This window comes from Canis lupus, chromosome 4, assembly GCF_011100685.1.
Source record: "Canis lupus familiaris isolate Mischka breed German Shepherd chromosome 4, alternate assembly UU_Cfam_GSD_1.0, whole genome shotgun sequence".
Classification (NCBI taxonomy): domain Eukaryota; kingdom Metazoa; phylum Chordata; class Mammalia; order Carnivora; family Canidae; genus Canis; species Canis lupus.
In genome coordinates, this window is record NC_049225.1 from 20,763,878 (window position 1) to 20,781,974 (window position 18,097).

Consider the following 18,097-nt stretch of genomic DNA (forward strand, 5'->3'; position numbering starts at 1 on the left):
TTGGCTGGAGATGTGTTTTGTTGTGGATTACAGAAAACACTCGAACAATGGCATGAACAAATGAGGGGTAGATTTGTCTCATGACAAGAGGTTTGGAGGTTGGCAGGCTGGGCCTGGGATAGGGACTCAGCAAGGCTACCATACATCTGGGCTTTTTCTCTCTTCTGCTCTGCCTTCCTTAAAGAGTGGTCTTTTGCCATCATGTTTGTCACCTAATGGTCACAAGGTGGCTGCATCCTCTTCAAGATCCAGGCTGGAAAAAAGAGTTAAAAATGAAAGGAAACAAGATGAAGGCAGGGTCTTTTCCTGGTGAAGTCGCTTCTAGCAGTGGCAGCTGCCTGCCTTATCTCGGACCGCAGTGATGTCCCGGTTCCATGGGTTTCAAGAGCAGTTGGGAAATCGAGTAATTTTCCTACCCCTGCACTGGAGGAAGGCCAGGAAAAAGATGATCGGGAATGTGTGTTGAATGTGTCAACCTACAATATCTGCCACAAGGCGTCACAGTAAAATATTCCCAAATAGAACAAAGCAAGGCTAGCCATAGGCTTGACCAACACGAATTGTTTCCTCTCAAGTGGGGAGAACGTCATGGGCATAACTGGTGTCTGGTCACATAGGCTATGGGGGTTGGGAAAAGAAAAGTCCTGAATGGCTGAGAAACCCATTCATGTGCAGAACCAGTGCCCTACAAGAAAAACTCCAAGTACCAATAACAACATGGAACCAGGGGTGATCAAGTTTCATATTCCTCCTTTGAGAAGAAAAGTTAAAGACTATTAATGTCGCTAGGAGAGCAGGTGTGTGTCAGATATTATCCCAGGTTCTTTGGCATGTTTTCCAACAACAACCTTTGAGTCAGATATTGTTATTTGTGTTGGACAGTCGATGTCACTAATGAACGCTTGAAGAAGGCACAGTCAGTAAGTGGATTTGGAAGATGTGAGCCCCAGGTCAGGCTGACCAGTTGCAGGGGCTCCCTTTTTCATCCCATGCTGCCTTCGGTACCCCAAGGCCCCAGAGCAACACGTCTGGCTCTTCTTACTCATGGTGATCCTGCCTGGTTATCCACAAACTTCTGAGAGTGGCATTCAGAAGGGGGACCAGGAAGACCGAGTCCCAGTCCTGCCCATTGCAGCGCTCCGTTGGGTTATGATTGCCTCCAACCACTGCTCTTCTATTAGAATCAGAGCCCTTGAAGGCAAAGACTGTGTTCTGTTCACAGTTGTTTCCCCAGGAACTGGCATATAGTAGGTACTCAATAAATATTTGTGGGATAAGAAATAATAGAAGGACTGTTATAATAAGCTATTATAATATTGCTGTACTATGAGTACTAATGCTATGCCACAGTAGCTGCTCATTCAAGTTTTCATAAGTGGTCCCTGTGGGAAGGAGAACTCCAGCTGATGGGCTCAGAGAATAGTCCAGGGGAGAGTCAAGTCAGCATTTGAGCCAGTCTTCATGATGGGAAACACCGGCAGGGGGAGGAGTGCTTTAGATGGAGGAGACAAGGATGAGGTCTCCCAGATGAGAGAACAGACTATGCAGAGAGAGAGGCCAGTTTGGAAGGAGAGGAGTCACAGCTGATAGGTAATACCAGGTTTGGGAGAAAGAAGATTGTGGCCAAGTATGACTGAGAAACATCGGGTTAGATAAACTAAATTATCCATTACAGTTCTCAGAGCCATTAACAATGCAGGCAGTGTTTCTCAAACATTCGGCCTTGGGACCCTCTTCTTGCAGAGCATTCCGTGGAATGAGTTCTCCACAGACCACATCTTGGGAAACACTGATCTAGCTCAGCCCCACATGTTTAGACAAGGAAAACTGAAACTCAGAGAAGAGAGGTGGTTTCTCGGAGCCACATAGCAGAACCTGGATTGAAACCCCAATCAGGTCCCTTGACCCCCAGGATAATGCTCGTTTGTAACGTGAAGACTAGGGACATAAAGGACAGCTTCTTCATCATACGGAAATTTTGTTATTCAAACAACAGCCTTGAGGCTACACCCCCCCCCCGCCCCTTTTTTGCACAGTGGTATTCAATGGTATTTTATTTCATCACCATGTCTCCGAGCTGCCAGTCACAGTCATTACACGTGTGGCCCCCAGAATCTTGGGAAGAAAGTTCACCTTAAATTGAATCAGTCCCAGGTTGGCCTTGAGGGCAAAGAAAAGATACTTTCCTGCACAGCCATTTTTGGGGAGATACAAGACTGCTGCAGTTTACAACCTGTGCCTCTGTCCTCAGCTGTTCCTTGCCCCCGACCCTTGTATCTAGGGTGGTAGGCAGAATGGTGCCCCAAGATGTCCCCGTCCAAATCCTGGACCCTGTGAATATGTTACCTTACATGGCAAAAAGGACTTTGCGGATGTGATTATGTTACAGACTTTAGGAAGATTATCCTGGATTATCTGGGTGGGCCCAATCTAATCACATGAGCCCTTAAAAGCAGAGAACTTTATCTGACTGGAACGGAAGTGAAGCAACAGAAGGGCAAGTCAGAGAGAATGGCAGTGTGAAAAAGACTCCACGCTGTCTTTGAAGATGAAGGGGACAACAGGACAAATACAGGTGGCTTTAAATGGCTGAGGAAGGGGTCCCTTCTAATAGCCACCAGGGGAACCAGACCCTGAGTCCTACGACCCACAAGAAACTGAATTCTGCCAGAAATCTGAATGAGATTGGAAGCAGACTGCTCCCCTAGAGCCTCTGATTAGAGCCCCAGCCACGGGACCGGAGCAGAGGACTGAGTGGAGCCCCCCACCCCCCCCCGGATTTCTAATGTATAGACTGTGAGATAATAAATTTGTGTTGTTTTAAGCCACTGCATTTATGGTAATTAATTTTGACAGCCTTAGAAAACTGACACCGCTGGGGTAAAATCATTAACATATCCAAAGTGGAGGCCTGAAGGGAAGAGAGGTTAGGAAAGGGCACCATGGGGCCTGGAGGGCTTTGGAGGCTGAAGTACTGAGTTTTAGCATCTTTAAAAAAGAAAAACAGCTGGTTTGAGTCATGCACATTCTTTCCTCCCAGCCAGGAGCCCCTGTATCTTTAGCCACAATGAGGGTGGCGGTCAAGGGGGGGAAGGGTGCTACAGGCCAAAGGGCTCCCCGAAGTCGGGCTACCTCTGTGTCTTTTCTACATCCCATGTTGTGTCTGACAGCTGAATTGTGGGGTCCCGGTGTCAAATGGCCCAGAGCCTCTGCAATTTAATTGATAGTGGCTATTTGTGGATCGATCACTTGAGAAGAAAGGGGCTGTTAATTTACTAATCCTGACAGGTCGAAGTATTAGGGAAGGGAGCACTAAGAACCCCTGTTGGAATGGCCCAGCCTTCTGAGGGAACCCTTTAGCTCTTCAACAGAGGGCATGTCCCAGGAGGGGAGGTATGTGCCTAGGAGTTTAAAATAAATACCACCGCCCTTGAGAAAGAATTCCAGCTTCCATGGGAGATAACCCAACCACCCTTAGATCTACAGCCAGTTTCTGAGTCTTCGTCCTCTTTTTGTTTCTAAATGTGGAGGAAAGTGTTTGCAATCTTTTATTTTGCTAAAATAAAAGAGAGACATGGAGAGGGGCTTGGTTTTGCTGGCCTGAAACCTTTCTTTTTGTTCCAATTTCATTTGATTTTCTGAACACAATAGGTCTAATTAATTTAAAGCCATGGAAATTTGTGCACAGCATCTGATCTCTGATGAGATACACATGGTTACATAATACTTGCATTTTTAAAAGTACAGGATTAATTTTAATGTTAAAGAAATCTGGAAATTCTGTCTTGGATAAAAGTGCAGTTTAAAAATCAGGGAAACTTCTTGGATTACTTAGAACAAAACATCTTTTTTTTTTTTTTATTAAACTCGAGTGTATCTGCAGGCTGTTTTATTCATGCTCTATTGTCATCTCTAATGCACATAGAAGATACCTTTCCCACAGTGTGATTCAGTACAGGCGCCTAAAAAGATGGTCTCAGATTTCATGTGTCCGGGGTAATTAGCTGAGTTTGAGCGGCTCAGTTAAACCATTGAAAGTCAATAATGCATGAATTTCTGGCAGACTGCCTAGCACTGAGTCCATAAACTTGTATAGGGACTCAACATTTTTATTGTAGAGAGAATTTTGTGTCTTAAATATGAAATAAGTAGTGTTAGGATTACTTTTGCCTAGCATATAATTTTATGGCAAATTCATATATTAGTATGATACAAAAAAAGTCTTGATGTGAGTGCTTTCCAAATTTGCAAAGAAGTCCTCCCTCTTTTTGCATATTTGGTAGCACAGGCTCTTGGGAACCTTGAAATCGAATTCAAGTACCCTGAATAAAAAAAAATGTCAGAATCTAGATCCCACGTGGAGGCCCTCTTAGAATTTGTTTAGGCATCTTAAAAGCATAAGATAAATGTTAATATTGGATAGTATTTAACTTTTTCCCTCTAAAGGTACAGGGTTTTTTTTTTTTTAAGGTCTAATTTTTACATAAAACTTTAATTTTGTCCCTCAGTAAAAAAGTTTTTCCTCAGAAATTTTCTCGGTGGACAAAGCAAACACAGGATTGGGCCAGGAAGACTGTCACTTGATTTTGGTTCTGACTTTCTCACTTGGGAGGCCTGGGATCACATGCCTTCTTCACATCTGGCTCTTTCCTCCAAAATGGTCAGGATGCTAAATCTCTCCTTCACTTTCAAGATGTGAAAGAGTTTGTTGTTTGAGCCCAGGTATCTATGCCCTTGCGCTAGACCTTCACTCAGGGCTCTGGGACTGACACATTTCTGTTGGCTTGTGCTCCCCACACCCACTATTCCTGGGAAAATAATCTTGCTGGCCCGGCCACTATGCTGACACCAGTCTCGCGTTGATCAGCTTGTTTAATTTTGTGGAAGCTTCTAATTGATGATCTGTAACTGGCAGATTTAGGAGTCCAGTGTCCTTGGTTGAAGATTTTTCCAGTACCACAATTTTGGGGGACAATTTGTTTAGTCCAGCAGCTTTCTGGTGAAAGGCAGCCTGGTTGTGCCCATATTTGTCATGAACGTACATTTGGATGTTTCACACTAGGGTATGAATATTTGTGCCTCATGAATTGGTCAGGAAATGGCTCTTTTAGCCATTTTTCTTCAGAGATGGAAAACTGTCAAGATAGGGTATTCTTCTAGAGGCCTTCCACCAGAGGCATATGGAGGAGGCCTTTGGGTCCTGACAAAGCAGTCACCTCCTTTTCCTCAGAGCTTTGATGAGGACTTTTTTTTTAAAAAAAGATTTTATTTATTTATTTATTCATGAGAGACACAGACTGAGAGAGAGGCAGAGGCGCAGGCAGAGGGAGAAGCAGGCTCCATGCAGGGAGCCCGATGTGGGACTCGATCCCAGGACTCCAGGATCATGCCCTGGGCTGAAGGCAGGTGCTAAACTGCTGAGCCACCCAGGGATCCCATCAACAATCTTTGACAGTTCAGAACTCCATACTTTCACTTGCTGATTGGGCGGCTACATACTACACACATTTAATTTGCCTTGTGCTGTTTTTTCTTCTTCAAAAGTGCATTTTAAAATAATACTTGTTTTAAAACTCATCAAAAAATTTAAAAAATTTAAATACCAACTAAATCCTTTGGGAGTGTAGCAAGGTAGCAACAAAATTATTCTTTGCAGAAAAGATGGCATTAAATGTAGTAGGCACCAATATATATGGTTGTACTTTGTCAGCATTTTTGTCAGACCAGTCTTTCAGGCCAAATGCTTTTCCCATTTCTGCAGCACCCAAGAGTACAAGACTGTATAAACAGAGAGGACTGTTTACTCTGGCACACGGCCTCTCCTAGCCTTCTGGTCCCTGCAACAGGTCAAGGGGCAAAGGTCCATGGCAGGCCTGTGCTGAAGGGTGCTCTTCAATTACTCCATAGTAATGGAGGATAAAGCCAAAGGACTGGCTTTCACTTGCTGTGAAATCTGCTTACATCTATAAATGGGATATTCTACACAGAAAGTTGATTTTTGGTGGAAAACTCTATTAAGGGTTATTGCATTCTAAAAATCCAAATGCGAAAGTTACTGAAACAAAAAAGATGGCTAGAGCATGAAAGTGATTCCTGAGTCTATCACAAATGTCCCTGCGCAGGGTTCGCTCCGCTCGCCTGCACACAAAAAAAACACCCTGATGATTTATGCACCTGAAGACGTCTCTAAGCAACGGCTGCTGCTAAGGAAATGTACTGAAAAACTTTCTCCAGGCTTTGTTTGGAGGGAGCGCCAAACCAGAGGTTAAATACATTTTAACAAGTTCTCTGAAATGCAACGGACATATCATTGTATTAATTTGAAGGAGGAAAAAAAAAAGGCAATTTGGCTTCCTACTTTTTTTATTTTTTATTATTATTACTTTAGATTTTATTTATTTATTCATGAGAGAGAGAGAGAGGCAGAGACACAGGCAGGGAGAAGCAGGCTCTGTGCAGGGAGCCTGATGTGGGACTCGATACCAGGTCTCCAGGATCACACCCTGGGCTGAAGGTGGCACTAAACCGCGGAGCCACCCGGGCTGCCCCTACTTTTTCTTTTAAAGGTTTTATTTATTTATTCATGAGAGACACAGAGAGAGAGGCAGAGACACAGGCAGAGGGAGAAGCAGGTTCGATGCAGGAAAGGCATGGAGGCAGACGCTCAACCGCTGAGCCACCTAGGCACCTCACTTCCTACTTGATAATACCTTTGTTTACTCTTAAAACACTCTTTTGCTATGTCGCAGTGGGAATCACGAATAAATTTTTTAAAAAGATTTATTTATTCATGAGAGACACAGAGAGAGAGAGAGGCAGAGACACAGGCAGAGGGAGAAGCAGGCTCCATGCACCGGGAACCCGACGTGGGACTCGATCCCGGGTCTCCAGGATCACGCCCTGGGCCAAAGGCAGGCGCTAAACCGCTGCGCCACCCAGGGATCCCGTGAATAAAGTTTGAGTGTGTCTTTGGATTTGGCAGTCAGGATTCTTTATGAGACGTTGTTTAGGATTTTTAGAATGTAAGAAAAAAGTTCTGTTGGTCATGTCTCTGGTTGAAAAGGAGAAGGAAAGTAGGTTCTGAAAAATCTATTTTTAATCTTTTATTTTGAATTGATTTTCGATATATGGAAGATTGCAAAGAAATGTATAGGAACATCCCATGCAGTTCTTCCCACCAGCCCCATGTTAAACCCATTTTGACTATTTTTTCCAAAGAAAAGAAAAGAAAGCTAAAGGGTTGAGCTAAAAAATGGGCGGCTTAGGTCTAGCCCAAAGGCACAGTGGAGACCCGGGTGCTGCACCCCCACGTTTGGTTCAGCTTCCTTGTTTCATTCGCCGAAAAATGGACGGCTACCGGCAGGGGGCGCGGCAAGGGCATGGGACGCGGACACCAGCCACTGTCTCTTTACTTTTAATGCTTCCTCCTTCCCCCATTTCAAAATTCAAAATGACTGGATTTAGGGTTGGGCTGGGGTGAGGCTTGAATGTGGGTTGTGGGGCTGAGCCACACTTCTTAGGTTTTGTTTTGTCCTATCCTTGCCAGGCCTCTAGCCCTTATCTTTCTAGGAGAGGCCTTTCTCCCCCCTTTCTGAATTAAGGACTTCTCATCTGCATGCAGGTAGTGATAATGGCGAAATCAATTTAAAATCATATACAAGAAAAAAAAAAAAAAACGACTTAGCCCGTTTTGGGGGAGGATGAAGAAAGATCTACGAAAGTTTAAGGTCACTTATTTCAAACTAAGCACATGGAGTTACGTGAAAGAAGCATGGAACTATTTGGGATTGTACTTTAATCCTATATTTTTTTCTGGTTGAGGAGAGAGATGAAAGAGAAGAAAGTAAATCCCGGATGCCGAGGGAAAAAAGGCAAAGAGGGAATGAGGAGAGGCAGAGGCTTATCCTTAGCTTAGAGATAAGACTTTCTAGAAGGATTTTGAGATTCGGGTCATCTAATGTCCCACTTGGACAGTAAGTTTCATAGTACCATCTCTTATCACTGCCCTTTGAAATGTTAATTGACTAGCCAGTCATCCTAGCTTTTCAGAATGCTATAGGTATCCTGGTATCCATCTAGGGGAATAGCCACAAGCACTCAAGAGGAGATCCTAACCTAGGTTGCGACAGCAGTTCTGCTCTGTGTTATGACCTTCTGTGTTCAGAGATGCCCCAGCCTGCCTGATAGAGAAGCTTAAGTACACAGTGAAATAGCCCAATGTTATGTATAATGGCAAACTGCTTATCAGTGTCCTTATGGAAGTCTTCTATCTTCATGCAGATAAAATAAATACTATGGGCCACTCACCAGCTCTGGCTACAGCCCTTCACTCCTTGCCAATGCTCACCACCTGCCTTCCCCCTCAACAACCAGTAAAAGTATTGGCTTCTCCACTATCATTGGGAGAGGCAACTGCAGGGTGTAACCAAGTTTTCTCCATTCTTTGGCTTCCTCTTGACTCTCCAGGCAGCCCCAGGACCATGTTTATTTGTTGAATGGTTAGCTACTTTAGCACTGCCATCATCAACACACGAACCCTCTACCATTCCCAAGCAGACCTCACCTGGGAAGTTGTTAGAAATGCAGAATCATGGGCTCTGCTTCGGGCCTTCTGAATCAGAATCTGTGCATTAGCACAAGCCCCTGGTGATTCTCATGTGCACATTAAAATGTCAGAAGCATCAATGGCTTCCCTGGCTCTCACTCTCTTCTATTCCAGATTGCCACTTCACCTGCCGGAAACCATACTTAAATCATCTTGAGGCTCAGGGTTCCTTCATAATCTGCTAGTATACTCAAAGAACAGCTCCTCAAACCCCATTTCCACTCTTCAGCTCCTCATTCCTGTTTTTTTCTCCTCCCATTCCTATCCCCTCTCTCCCTGCCTTAACTTTGCAGAGGTCAGATGACCTTGCTGTGCTAGAATTTGTTTCCTTCTATGCTTCAGTATGTTTTTGGCCTTCTACCACTCTCTATTCTTTTCTCAGGTCCGGATGCAGTAATATCTTCCTTATTTCTAAGGCACTTCTACTGGCACCTTTTGGGCATTCCTAGTCCCCTCTTCTGGGATCTTGGTGCCTTACTGGTCTTCTCTTTCACAGAATCATGTGCATTGTTTCCACTAAGCCCTTCCTTTTTGCATCCAAATGTGCAGAGATCTTTTAAGAAAATCACAACACACACACACATTCACATTCACTTGATCCTACTCCTGGTTTGTGTTCTATTTCTCCTGTTTCAGAATCAGATTTTTCTGACAAACTGTATAGAACAGTGGTTTATAATTTGGGCAGTTTTGACCCTACCCCCCCACCCTTCTGGGGACATTTGGCGATGTCTGGAAACATGTTTGGTTGTTGCGACTGGTGGAGGTGCTACTGGCATCTAGAAGTGGGTAGAGACCATGGACACTAATAAACATGCTAAAATGCACAGGACAGCCCCGCACAATGAAGAATGATCTGACTAGTCAGGCCATCTTGGATTGCCTTTGGCTTTCTTGGTCATCACACTGAAAATCCTATGCCTCAGGAAACCACTCAGTCCTGGCCGTACTGAGATGCTTGGTCACCTTATATCTGGTCCCAAATGTCAAAAGTGCCAAAGTTAAGAAGCCCTGCTCTAGAACAAGGGGATCTGTTAACTTTACTTTTTTTTTTTTTCTCACCAACTCCCTTCTTTCAACCTGACATTTAGTTTGTGTTCTTTTCTATGAAAACAGTTTTCTTGACACCAATGGTCACCTTCTCATCAAGAAATACAATGGCCTTTTTCCCTCCTCCCTCAACCTTTTTGATCCCTTTCAAACATTTTTGGAGCCTTTTTTTCTCATACTCTTACTTCTCTCCCCCCATTATTGGGCCTTCTCTCTTTTGTGGGTCCTTATTTTCCACTATCTCTTGACTGTAGATAGCCCCATAGTCCAGTGTTTCTTGGCTCTCTTCCTATTTCTTCTACTGAAGAATTTATGCCACTCCTTAACTTCGCATCTCCTCTGTATTAGTTGATTCCCAGATCCCTTTCCTGAGCCTTAGTCTTTTTTTCTTTCTTTTTAAATATTTTATTTATTTATTCATGAGAGACCAGAGAGAGAGAGAGGGGCAGAGATACAGGCAGAGGGAGAAGCAGGCTCCATGCAGGGAGCCCAATGCGGGACTTGATCCCGGGTCTCCAGGATCACGCCCTGGGGTGAAGGCAGGGCCAAACCGCTGAGCCACCTGGGCTGCCCCCTAGTCTTTCATTTCCAAGTAATTGAATGGTTCTCTTGGCTGTTCAGCAGGATCTAAAACTCCTAACATGAGTAGTAGCAGGTTAAGAACACTTATTTAAGATGATGGCAAGAAGCAAAGACAATACAGTTAGCTTATACTTCCAGTCTGTCTTCCATTTTGGTCTGATAGAACATATAAACTCTATCCAAACAGTAACTCTATTCATGCTTTTATATACCCTGTGATTTCCTCCTTCCATGGTTTTGCTCCATGTCTTAATGCTTATGGAAAACATTACTGCCCTTTCTTCAAATCTTCCTAATCATTCCAATCAGGAAAATGTGGAATGATGGAAATACTGGGTTAGGAGTCAGAAGACCTATTTCTGTCTCCCTACTTTCTGACCTTGGGACAATTACTTGAGCTTTCTTTGGCTTTCTATATTTTAAGAAGAATTCCATCCCTGGCTGCTTTGGATAGCTCATATGAAAAAAAATGCCTTGAAAATGTGAATTACCGGGGATCCCTGGGTGGCGCAGCGGTTTAGCGCCTGCCTTTGGCCCAGGGCGCGATCCTGGAGACCCGGGATCGAATCCCACGTCGGGCTCTCGGTGCATGGAGCCTGCTTCTCCCTCTGCCTGTGTCTCTGCCTCTCTCTCTCTCACTGTGTGCCTATCATAAAAAATTAAAAAAAAAAAAAAGAAAATGTGAATTACCATATAAGCATTGTCCAACCTGAAGTCTGATAGTGCTGTGTGCCTTTCATCTGGAAACTTACTATCTCTTGCATGTAAAGTAGTGACAAATTCTATAAACATCTTAGAAAGTAGGGACCCGAATGTAAACCTTTTTCTTCTATGCTTTCTGTCATTGTTCATGTCATGTTATCAGATTCTGAGGAAAAACTGATGAAAAAAAAAGCAATTCCATGTGCTATTCAGTTTTTATTCTTGATTCACTAATTCCAAAGAGTTTCTACTACAAATGTATCATCTTTCCTTTTTTTTAACCTCCGATTAGGTGATGTCTTTCCAGTGCAAATGAATCCAATAGCTCAGTCTCAGTTTATACCTTTGGCTGAAGTTCTTTGCTGTGCTGTATCTGATATGAATGCTGCTCAGATTGTGGTGACACAGGAATCGTTATTGGAGCACTTGATGAAACACTACCCAGGTAGCGTGACACGTTTTATTAGTTCATTGCATGTGTTTGCTTTCACTTTATAAATCATCTTAAATATGTAAATAAACTGGGCAATAACCACTTTTTCTTCTGTTGTCGAACCTTGTATTAGAGCCCTGCTAGGAAAAGGCCTGCATCAACAATTTGAGAAGGGCATTTCTTTTTAAGATTTTATTTATTCATTTATGAGACACACACACACACACACACACACACACAGAGAGAGAGAGAGAGAGGCAGAGACCCAGGCAGAGGGAGAAGCAGGCTCCATGCAGGGAGCCTGACATGGGACTCCATCCTGGGACTCCAGGATCACGCCCTGGGCTGAAGGCAGGCGTTTTTGCTAAACCACTGAGCCACCCAGGCTGCCCAAGAAGGGCATTTTTCTTTTACTTTCCAGATGAGCTTTTTAGAAATCAGTTCTTATGGCAATAAACAAATTGTACTGTAGAAAGGAGTACAAAGCAAAAAAAAAAAAGGAAAAGTTTATCTTCTCCCCCACCTCCATCCCTTTCTTCCATTGCCACTTCCCAGAAGTGATAGCGCCTATTTTTTTTTTAAGATTTTATTTATTCATGAGAGACACACAGAGAGAGAGAGAGGCAGAGACACAGGCAGAGGAAGAAGCAGGCTCCATGCGGGGAGCCGGACGCGGGACTCGATCCTGGGTCTCCAGGATCACACCCTGGGCTGAAGGTGGCGCTAAACCGATGAGCCACCCAGGGATCCCCGACAGCTCCTATTGTTTATCATTTACTGTGTATATGTTCATAAATTGCATTTGAGTATATGTATTCTTTTAATAATATAAATTGAATCATTCTTTTAAAAAAAGATTTTATTTACTCATGAGAGACACACACAGAGAGAGAGAGAGAGAGAGAGAGAGAGAGAGGCAGACACACAGGCAGAGGGAGAAGTAGGCTCCATGCAGGGAGCTTGACTTGGGACCTGATCCCGGGTCTCCAGGATCACACCCTGGGCCGAAGGCAGACGCTAAACCACTGGGCCACCGGGGCTGCCCTGGATCATTTTTACAGTCGGTCTGCGCCTTGCCTAAGTTAAAAAAATATTTTGGAGGGGTGCCTGGGTGCCTCAGTCAGTTGAATTCCTCACTCTTGATTTTGGCTCAGATCATGATCTCAGGGTCGTAAAACTGAGCCCTAGGGAGTGGAGCCGTACAGCACGCTCCAAATTCAGTGAGTAGTCCGCTTGAGATTCTCTCTCTCCTGCCCTGCCCTACCCCCCATGGTTACACGCTCTCTCAAATAAATCTTTTTTAAAAAGTTTTGGAGATCTTCCTGTATTTTTTTTTAAAGATTTTATTTATTTATTTATTTATTTATTTATTTATTTATTTATTTATTTAGTAAAGATTTTATTTATTCACGAGAGACACACACAGAGAGGCAGAGACATAGGCAGAGGGAGAAGCAGGCTCCATGCAGGGAGCCCCACGTGGGACTCGATCCTGGGTCTCCAGGTCCACACCCTGGGCTGAAACCGGTGCTAAACCCCTGGCCACTCGGGCTGCCCAGATTTTATTTATTCATGAGAGATACAGAGAGGCAGAGACATAGGCAGAGGGAGAAGCAGGCTCCCTGCGGGAAGCCCGATATAAAACTCTATCCTAGGACTGAGGTCACAACCCAAGCCAAAGGCAGATGCTCAACCACTGAGCCACCCAGGCGACCCTTTCTATATTATTATATATCGATTTATTTCATTCTTTTCACACCTGCATGATATCCCAATGCATGGATGTATAATAGTATTTTTAATTTTTCCCATTATAAAATGAATATGCTTATTGTAGAAAAATCAAGAAAATATAGAAAAGTAACCACTTACAGTACCACCACCCAAAGAAAATCAATGTTAATATATTGATGTATTTTCTTCCAGTGTTATACAAACATGTTTCACAGTATAAATACAATTTTGAACCCTGCTAGTTAGAAAAGGGAATTTCTTTTAAAATCGTTACCTTCCTACTTTGAGAAACTATCATAATACAGATATTAGGTAGTTTGCCTTCAACCTGGCACAGACTGGTTTCCATTTTCTCTTCAGATTCTTTTTTTTTTTTTAATTTTTTTTTATTTATGATAGTCACACAGAGAGAGAGAGAGAGAGAGGCAGAGACACAGGCAGAGGGAGACGCAGGCTCCATTCCCCGGGAGCCCGACATGGGATTCGATCCCGGGTCCCCAGGATCGCGCCCTGGGCCAAAGGCAGGCACCAAACCACTGTGCCACCCAGGGTTCCCTTCTCTTTAGATTCTTACTAAGATTTAAGCAATGAGGCTGCAGTTTTCCAAAATTCCCATGTTTGCTTCCAAGAAATCAAAATTTAAATTCATAATGGGGTTGTAGAACTTGTTTGTATTCAAGTGAACTCAGATTTTTTTCTCTACTTAACTATTAATTTACTACTATCTATTTGTGTAGACCAATACTCAAATTGTGACTATTATTAATGCTTCTTTGGCATTTTACTTACATATATTAATTGGGTTACAGTTAGCTCTGGTTTCATCAAGCAAATGTGTGGTCATTTCTGAGTTACTGATTTCACTCATCAAAGTGTTTTTTTTTTTTAATTCAAAATCTAAAAAAAAATAAAAAAAATAAAAAAAAAACAAAATCTATCGGTACAATAAAATGCTTGTTTGTTTTAGGCATTGCAATCCCATCTCAAGATGTTCTGTATACCACCCTGGGAACTCTGATTAAAGAAAGGAAAATTTATCACACTGGAGAGGGATACTTCATAGTCACTCCTCAGACTTACTTCATCACAAATGCAACCCCCCAAGACAGTAAGAGAGACCAATCAGATGAAAGTCACCCAATGCCAACTCGCATTACATATCTGGTGAGCATGGCGAGCTGTACGGAGTTAGCTGAAAACGCTGCCCACATTTCCCATTGCCAGTCTTGCCGGTGTTTCCCTGATCCGTGCCCTCTGAATGTAGAGACACCCGCTGCTGCAGAAGTGGCTAGGAAAAGCCAGAAAGATCTTCAGGAATCCAAATCTTTGGTTCAGAATCGAGCAGTTTCAGTGTCTGAGCATCACATCTGTGAACGCGCCAAACCATTACCATACGCAAAAGACAGAGAAAAAGGCAAGAAGTTTGGCTTTAGCCTCTTGTGGCGTAGTATATCCAGGAAGGAGAAGTCCAGAACAGAGCACAGCACTTTCTCTGCCCAGTTCCCACCAGAAGAATGGCCTGTTCGAGATGAAGATAACTTGGACAATATCCCTCGAGACATTGAACATGAGATTATCAAACGAATTAATCCCATTCTGACCGTTGACAACTTAATCAAACATACAGTCTTAATGCAAAAATACGAAGAACAGAAACAATGTAATAGCCAGGGCACTTCCACTGATATGCTGACGATTAAGCATAAATATACTTCAAAAGAGGGAGTTAGGAAAAGGCGGGGCCAGTCTGCAAAGTCTCGGAGGCGGCGAGGCCATTCTCAGAGGGAGAAACACAAAGTCAGGAGTCCGGGAAGTGAGCCTCAGCCGGGAAGCCTCAGACTGCAGAAGCATCCCAAGCTCCCTGCCACACAGCCCACCCCCAGGATTAAGAGCCCAAATGAAGCAGTAGTTGAGAAACCACTTGAGAATCTATCAGTGCTGGGTTCCCACTTGATTTACAAGAAGCGAATTAGTAATCCTTTCCAGGGTTTGCCTCACCGAGGGACCCCAATAACCAAAGGGCACAACATCCGGAAGACCAGTGACCTAAAAGCCGGTCAGACTAGACCAAAGGGAAAGCCTTTCCAAAGGTCAGGGTCTCCGGATTCCTTAAGAATCTTTGAGAGTGAAGCCAAACAACCACATGCTGAGCCATGTAAAGATAAACCGGTGGCGGAATCCATTTATATGAGTGACTCTACTGTCAAACCTACCAGTGATGACTTAAGAGATCCCCTCTTAAATTACTGTCAGTGTAGTGTTTTGCAAGATGGCAGTAAATGTTCCTTTAGGAAAAGCATGTTGAGATATGATGTATGTGGTGGAAAAAACGAGGTAATCCCTGAGATCTTGAGGAAAAGTTATTCTCACTTTGACGCCTTAGGGGAGGCAAAAGAAACACAGCATGTCCTGTTACCACAAGGCTCCCCCTCTGTAGGCCATGCATCCTCTGCTTGTAGACTAGTTGAAAAAACAATACACCAGTTCCAAAATCTTGGTCTTTTGGATTACCCAGTTGGTACGAACTATTTGAGACAACCTGAGAGACAAGACGGAGACTTAGAAGACATATCAGTGAGAAAGGCACTTGTCCAGGAAGCAGAGACTATAAGTCTAGAAAACGAAGGGCTTTCTGATGATAATCAGGCCTTGTATCAGAATGAATTGGAAGATGATGATGGTGCCTGTAGTTCATTGTATCTAGATGAGGAAGACTTTTCTGGGAATGAGGACTTATGTCAAATGCTGCCTGGCCACATTCAGTATTCCTTTAAGGGGAGAAGCAAGTGGAATCATTTGGGAAAACAAAAAGTGACCAAAAGATCTGTGACTGAGTACAACAGCAAAATACACAGGTCTGAGCTGCAGGTGCTGAAAGGAAATGAGTGTTACAGACCCTCTGGGTTTTTCACTAACCCAGGTGAAAGCCAAACACCTAATCTCTTGGCTGGAAGCAGTGGCCTCAGTTCGGGGACTCAGTCCAGTTTTAACTATGAGGAAGAACCTAGCTTCGTGACCTCTGGCCAAACTGAGGGAAGTACATTTGATTACTATAGCACAAAGAAAGCCAATTCAGAGACTGAAACCCTACAAGACTCTATTGGTGACACTGCAAAGAAACCGACTAGCTGGAGTCTGAGCGCTCAGAGTCAGGGAATGAGAAGGCAGTTCACAGAAAAGGTAGTTTTCACCACTTCCCATATGCCAGTGTTGGCTCAGGATATCCAACGTGAACACAGCCATTTGGAAGGAGCAGAAAATCATAGCATGGCAGGAGACAGTGGCATAGATTCTCCACGGTAAGTATGTGGACAAGTGTTTGATGGACCAGTGTTCCTCAGGAGTTATTAAAATCAAGGATGTATTGAATTATCTAGTGGGAGACTCCTGAATAAACTTTTTATAGTGACATACCAGCCTTTACTGAATAAATTGTATACAATTACAATGAAATATCTTATATAATAGGATAGAGTTCATTATTTATGTTAACCAAAATTTACTACTTCTAAATCTTGAATTATTATTTTTAAGATTTTATTTATTTATTCATGAGACACACAGAGAGAGGCAGAGACACAGGCAGAGGGAGAAGCAGGCTCCATGCAGGGAGCCTGACATGGGACTCGATCCCGGGACTCCAGGATCACGCCCTGGGCTGAAGGCAGCGGTAAACCGCTGAGCCACCCGGGCTGCCCTAAATCTTGAATTATTTCTAAAAAACAGGAATGAGCTGCTATAAATGAAGCGCTTTCTGAACTGAAGGTTGGAAGTTTTCACGTATATTTTTAGTTCTACACAGGTCGAGAAAGAGATGCAGCTACTTTCCACCAATATTATCCATGCTAATTTGTTTAAATAACATTGTTTAGATTATGAAAGTAGTATAATCATAAGAGAATGTTTGAGAAGTCCCGAAAAGTGGTTTTTAAAAAAGATTTGAGAGAGAGCACGCCAGTGGACAGGGGCAGGGGCAGAGGGAGAGGAAGAGAAATCCTCACGCAGACTCCCGGCCGAGTTTGGAGCCTGACATGGCGCTTGATCCCAGGAGTCTGAGATCATGTCTGAGCCAGAGTCAAGAGTTGGATGCTTAACTAACTGAGCCACCCAAGCACCCCAGTACTGAACACCTATAATTACTCTACTGTTTAGATATTTTTTAAAAATCCTTTTATATTTTTATCTTTATAACACTTTTATATGTGGTATATTTATAACACTTGAGTCTGAATATATTGATCTATTTATTTTGTTTAAATGTTTTACCTATACTGTAGTTCTTATTTTGCATGGTGCTTTTTTCAAATGATATTACATTGTGAACATTCTCCTCATATTCTTAGTTTTCAAAAAGTTCATCTTAGGGGCACCTGGGTGGGTTGGTGGTTGAGCATCTGCCTTTTGCTCAGGTCATGATCCTTGGGGTCCTAGGAGCGAGTCCTGTATCATGCTCTCTTTAGGGAGCCTGCTTCTCCCCCTGCCTCTGGCTCTGGCTCTCTGTGTCTTTCATGAATAAATAAATAAAATCTTTTTTAAAAAGCTAATCTTAAAATTTGGCATATATCTTTACTAGCTTTTTATTACATAAACTTGTGTGCTTCATTTTGAAGTAAAGTAATACAGAAATGTAAAAGATAGGGGTGCCTACGTGAAGTCAGTAAAACATCTGTCTTCAGCTCAAGGCCATGGTCTCAGGGTTCCTGAATTGAGTCCCATGTCAGGCTCCCAGCTCAGCAGGGAATCTGCTTCTCTCTCTCCCTTTGCCACCCCACACCCCGCTTGTGTGCTCTCTCAAATAAATAAAATATTTTTTAAAAAAGGAAATATAAAAAAGTAAAAATGGAGACACGTGGATGGCTCAGTCAGTTGAGTGTCCAACTCTTTGATTTTGGCTCACGTCATGATCTCAGGGTCATGGGATCAAGCCCTGTGTTGGGCTCCACGCTCAGTGGGGAATCTGCTTGAGATTCTTCTTCTCCCTCTGCTCCTCC

At 43.3% G+C, this 18,097-nt stretch overlaps 1 protein-coding gene across 3 annotated transcripts in view; it reads left to right on the forward strand.

The window, feature by feature from the left end:
• The window catches only part of STOX1 (storkhead box 1), a 51,386-nt gene that overhangs the window by 30,293 nt on the left and 2,996 nt on the right, over positions 1–18,097 (forward strand). The window contains exons 2-3 of one of the 3 annotated variants that reach the window (XM_038534147.1): positions 11,232–11,384; positions 14,074–16,405. In XM_038534147.1, coding sequence (XP_038390075.1) covers positions 11,232–11,384; positions 14,074–16,405 — 2,485 coding nt within the window. The remainder of the gene's footprint in view (positions 1–11,231; positions 11,385–14,073; positions 16,406–18,097) is intronic. The other 2 variants (XM_038534148.1, XM_038534149.1) reach the window with 2 other exon arrangements.